The 5,945-nt window shown below is 37.4% G+C and overlaps 1 protein-coding gene across 1 annotated transcript; it reads right to left on the bottom strand.

Annotated features, from left to right (window-relative positions):
- Nucleotides 1-280: 280 nt before the first annotated feature.
- LOC143257744 (uncharacterized) lies at nt 281-5,076 on the bottom strand. The gene is made up of 2 exons (XM_076516778.1): nt 4,957-5,076; nt 281-3,395 (listed from the first exon to the last, which is right to left on the bottom strand). Exons 1-2 carry the CDS (start codon nt 5,074-5,076, stop codon nt 2,709-2,711), a joined length of 807 nt encoding a protein of 268 aa, XP_076372893.1. The 3' UTR covers nt 281-2,708.
- Between the last annotated feature and the right edge of the window lie 869 nt (nt 5,077-5,945).

Below are 5,945 nucleotides of genomic sequence, written 5' to 3'. Positions count from 1 at the left end.
AGTGTACTTGGAGCTGATAATAATACAGTAGCAGTGGTTGTAAGCTAATAACGCAATATAAGTGTACTTGGAGCTGATAATAATATAGTAGCAGTGGTTGTAAGCTAATAACACAATATAAGTGTACTTGGAGCTGATAATAATACAGTAGCAGTGGTTGTAAGCTAATAACACAATATAAGTGTACTTGGAGCTGATAATAATACAGAGCAGTGGTTGTAAGCTAATAACACAATATAAGTGTACTTGGAGCTGATAATAATACAGAGCAGTGGTTGTAAGCTAATAACACAATATAAGAGTACTTGGAGCTGATAATAATACAGTAGCAGTGGTTGTAAGCTAATAACACAATATAAGTGTACTTGGAGCTGATAATAATACAGTAGCAGTGGTTGTAAGCTAATAACACAATATAAGTGTACTTGGAGCTGATAATAATACAGTAGCAGTGGTTGTAAGCTAATAACACAATATAAGTGTACTTGGAGCTGATAATAATACAGAGCAGTGGTTGTAAGCTAATAACACAATATAAGTGTACTTGGAGCTGATAATAATACAGTAGCAGTGGTTGTAAGCTAATAACACAATATAAGTGTACTTGGAGCTGATAATAATACAGTAGCAGTGGTTGTAAGCTAATAACACAATATAAGTGTACTTGGAGCTGATAATAATACAGTAGCAGTGGTTGTAAGCTAATAACACAATATAAGTGTACTTGGAGCTGATAATAATACAGTAGCAGTGGTTGTAAGCTAATAACACAATATAAGTGTACTTGGAGCTGATAATAATACAGAGCAGTGGTTGTAAGCTAATAACACAATATAAGTGTACTTGGAGCTGATAATAATACAGTAGCAGTGGTTGTAAGCTAATAACACAATATAAGTGTACTTGGATCTGATAATAATACAGTAGCAGTGGTTGTAAGCTAATAACACAATATAAGTGTACTTGGATCTGATAATAATACAGTAGCAGTGGTTGTAAGCTAATAACACAATATAAGTGTACTTGGAGCTGATAATAATACAGTAGCAGTGGTTGTAAGCTAATAACACAATATAAGTGTACTTGGAGCTGATAATAATACAGTAGCAGTGGTTGTAAGCTAATAACACAATATAAGTGTACTTGGAGCTGATAATAATACAGTAGCAGTGGTTGTAAGCTAATAACACAATATAAGTGTACTTGGAGCTGATAATAATACAGAGCAGTGGCTATAAGCTAATAACACAATATAAGTGTACTTGGAGCTGATAATAATACAGAGCAGTGGTTGTAAGCTAATAACACAATATAAGTGTACTTGGAGCTGATAATAATACAGAGCAGTGGTTGTAAGCTAATAACACAATATAAGTGTACTTGGAGCTGATAATAATACAGTATCAGTGGTTGTAAGCTGATAACACAATATAAGTGTACTTGGAGCTGATAATAATACAGAGCAGTGGTTGTAAGCTGATAGCACAATATAAGTGTACTTGGAGCTGATAATACAGAAGCAGTGGTTGTAAGCTGATAACACAATATAAGTGTACTTGGAGCTGATAATACAGTAGCAGTGGTTGTAAGCTGATAACACAATATAAGTGTACTTGGAGCTGATAATACAGTAGAAGTGGTTGTAAGCTAATAACACAATATAAGTGTACTTGGAGCTGACAATAATACAGTAGCAGTGGTTGTAAGCTGATAGCACAATATAAGTGTACTTGGAGCTGATAATACAGTAGCAGTGATTGTAAGCTGATAACACAATATAAGTGTACTTGGAGCTGGTTCAATACAGTAGCAGTGGTTGTAAGCTGACAACATAATGTAAGGAAACTTGGAGCTGATAACGCGATGTAAGTGGATTTGGAACCCAAATCGAATTCCGGAGGAGCCATTTTGGTAAAAACAAACATACTACACAAAATTAGAATATGTTGTCAGTCTGCTGACTAAATTAGAAAACAATTATTTTCAGACTTCTCCATCTAAATACTAAGCATCTATGAACATTTCCAACAGTTTCTACGGTGTTTTTTGATTATCTCTCTAATACACGAATAATTCATTCAAAGTGCTAAAAAGTATAACACAAACTCATTCAAGCCTGTATGTTTCGATGTGGTTAGTTTCTTATACAGCAGTATACACGTTGTTTCTCAAGCAAACTAAAACACTTAGAATTACCAACTCTGTTTTACAAATACGATACCATTATTTTTTACACTTCCTAGCCGGTTAGTTAGCAGGTTTCTCTAGTGGTACATCTTTTTATGGCACGTGCAATATGTAAAACATTAAATGAATTTATTTAATCGTACTTGTTTGAACCAATTTCTCCGATCAAAAAGAAAGAGAAAGAAGACACATACAAGAAACGGTGCCATCTTAGCACAGTGACTTTGGGTTAAGGAAGTTGTTGTTCAATCCTACAGTGTCTTTGGTTTCTGTAAATAATGCTGACACACACACACACACAAATGGTATGGATAACGTTATCTAGGCAACACACACAGAGACAGAAAAAGGGCAGAATCTCAGACGGTACATCTTAAGGAAAGTGCTGAGACACTAAGTTGATGACTGCTTCTTCTGTAACTCACTCAGTACGGTTGTTCTGAAAATGACTTGTGTGACATCTACGGTACAAGCAATTGCTCTGTTTTAAATTAACCCTTCGGTCGCCGATACCACTGTCATTATTTGTCATGTAGTCGTGTGAGGGCCTCTACATTTAGTTGTTCCTGTCTTCGTTGAAGTCCATTTACCATGTTTTCAATGTTTTTTAGATCATTGGTTGAGCCATCGGAACTACTGGCCTCGGAAGCGGGCGACGTTACTTGTCTCGAAGAAGAAGACATATTGTAAGAAACGGGGTCGCTCAGAGACGTCGTAGATGCAGGTGACAATATAGCTGTTCCACTCAGTGAAGGCAGAGAGTATGGGGAGAAGCGATGCTGTCGTAGTCTGTTACTCACATCTAACAGACCAGAGTAGCCGTGGGTCAGAAGAGGATACAACTGAGACGGCGATCCCGAAGTCAGAGGTGAAGTAGAAGGTAGAAAGAGGTGTGGATACAAGGTCGGAGGGTAAAGATAGGGCAACAGTTGAGGATGTGGTAAGCCTTGACCAATTGGTAGACTCTGATTAATAATATGGGTTAATGCGGCCGTCGAGACGGAGGTCGAGTTGGAGGTCATGTTAGCAAAGTTAAGATCCGGGCACCTGGATGGGGAGGTTGACCTACTGGTAGAACTTCCAATGTCACGCCTTTCGGAGTTCTCGGACGTGGTCTTAGAAACTGGACTAGCAGCCGTTTGCTTGGGACTTTGGCTACAAAAACCACTGATTGATATATCTTCTGTTGAGACTTTTGGAGCACTCTTCTAAAACAAAATGTCGGAAAAACATTTTAGCGAGTATCATGAAAAATAAATAATTTATTACGTAAAGAAAATTCATTGTTATTTATTTCACCTTCTGAATATTTACAATCAATTGGTTTGATTTGCTAGTGTTTCAGTAGTCTGCTAGCCACCAAATTGGCGTTTTCTCACGATGATATGAATGAATAACGTGTTTATGTATTGTTTTCAAAATAACGTCAGGCTATCTGCTCTGCCCACTGAAGGGAATCGAACCTCTCATTCTAGAGCTATAAAACTAAGGATTTACTGCTGACCCACCTTGGCACAATCTGTTTATATAAAGCCTCAAACTTCGTAGTAGAAATAAATGACAATAAGAATTTCACGAAGGTCGATTGGTTTGTATGGAGTTAAGCTGCACAATGGGCTGCACAGTGTTTTGCCCACTATGGATATGGAAAACAAGAGGAGGCATTTTAAGAAGTCTTAGAAATTTATTTTAAAGTAAATTGAGACTTAGAGAGTATGAAAATTGTTAAAAATGCAAGGAGGGGAATTAATATACTCGAACTTTGTTAACATCGAATCGTGATCTTCATTGGTTTACCTGCAGTGACACAAGGTGGCGTGCGAAGAAGTAATAAGAGCAAAAAAAAAAAAAAAGATCGATTGAATTTGTGACCCGAACCGGTATTTATAGCTGTTGATTAATTTACCAGATCGAATACAAAAACTCTGATTTTTCTTTCCTCTTTCTCTCTTCTTACTCACCAAAAACGTTCAATATAGCATTAATTGTTTGTTTGTTTGTTTGGGAATTTCGCACAAAGCTACTCGAGGGCTATCTGTGCTAGCCGTCCCTAATTTAGCAGTGTAAGACTAGAGGGAAGGCAGCTAGTTATCACCACCCACCGCCAACTCTTGGGCTACTCTTTTACCAACGAATAGTGGGATTGACCGTCACATTATACACCCCCACGGCTGGGAGGGGGAGCATGTTTAGCGCGACGCGGGCTCGAACCCGCGACCCTCGGATTACGAGTCGCACGCCTTACGCGCTAGGCCATGCCGGGCCCTATAGCATTAATATTAGCGGATTAAGCTTTTAAAAAGGCTTAACACATTCCTGAAAACTGTGAACACTAATGCGCAGGCTCAAACACTTAACACTTTGCCTTTGGAGTCAAAGGTAAGCGCTATCTAGTGGCAATATAAAAGATTGTTGTCACGACTTTGATAAACATTTGAAATATTACATTCGGAAACTTTTTATTTTTTACCTTTGATGATACGCCATTTTTTAAAGTCCTGAAACGCATATAATGAAACAAATAAGTTTGACAGTCATCAATTACGTTTTGCTTAATATCTTGAAACGGAGCATTAATAAGAAAAAAAGCCTATATAAATGCACCCCCTTCCCAGCTTTCTAGTTATAGAATTTGTAACAAGGATTAAGTTGGTTGGTTGTGTTTTGTGGCACAAAGCAGCTAGGCTATCTGCGCCTCGAATAGGTCTACAGTAATTGTTGGCACGTCACTCTAGGGTTCATAAACACTCTCACCTATGAATGCGTTACAAAAATGGCAATCAATCTCAAACATCCCGTCCAAAGAGCCGGACAAAAGCTTTGTGGCGGCTGGTGCTTCTGGCTTGCTGCTTTCCTTCTGGTTGGTAGTTTAAAGTTTGCGACGGCCATATTTGATTTTTAGGCTGCTTGGCTCACGTGCACAAGTTTTAACATTCGAATTTGTCCATGCTAGCCAGATTATCATAATTCGTGGAGGTACATATAACAATGACAGAGATCCCAAGAATAAAAAAAAAATATTAGCTTAACATTTTGTTGCTTCCCTTGTGGTTAGTCTAAAAATAACGTTTCGTCGTTTATTTCTCAGTTCGTCTCGCGGACTGAATATATTTTTTTGTATCTAATACATTACAGTTTTAATAGATGAGAAAACAAGGGACAATCGCTTGAAGATTGGAATAAGATTTGTTAAACAGTTGAGAACAAACTCGCTAAGATAGATTTATGTTAAATTGCGACAACTAAACTTATTATCAGAAACTTAGCTAATGAAGACATATTTCCTTTGCTCGTGCTAAAGCTCAGTAGAAACTTAGCTAATGAAAATACAAATTGTTTTGCTCGTGCTAAAGACAAAAGCTCAGTAGAAACTTAGCTAATGAAAACACAAATTGTTTTGCTCGTGCTAAAGCTCAGTAGAAACTTAGCTCATGAAAACACACATTTCTTTTGCTCGTGCTAAAGACAAAAGCTCAGTAGAAACTAAGCTCATGAAAACACACATTTCTTTTGCTCGTGCTAAAGACAAAAGCTCAGTAGAAACTTAGCTAATGAAAACACATTTCTTTTGCTCGTGCTGAAGACTAAAGCTCAGTAGAAACTTAGCTAATGAAAACACACATTTCTTTTGCTCGTGCTAAAGCTCAGTAGAAACTTAGCTAATGAAAACACAAGTTGTTTTGCTCGTGCTGAAGACTAAAGCTCAGTAGAAACTTAGCTAATGAAAACACATTTCTTTTGCTCGTGCTAAAGACACA

This window comes from Tachypleus tridentatus, chromosome 7 (genome assembly GCF_004210375.1).
Source record: "Tachypleus tridentatus isolate NWPU-2018 chromosome 7, ASM421037v1, whole genome shotgun sequence".
In the NCBI taxonomy this organism is placed as follows: domain Eukaryota; kingdom Metazoa; phylum Arthropoda; class Merostomata; order Xiphosura; family Limulidae; genus Tachypleus; species Tachypleus tridentatus.
Note: the sequence above shows the minus strand (reverse complement) of the source record. Positions and strands in the feature narration are given on the sequence as shown.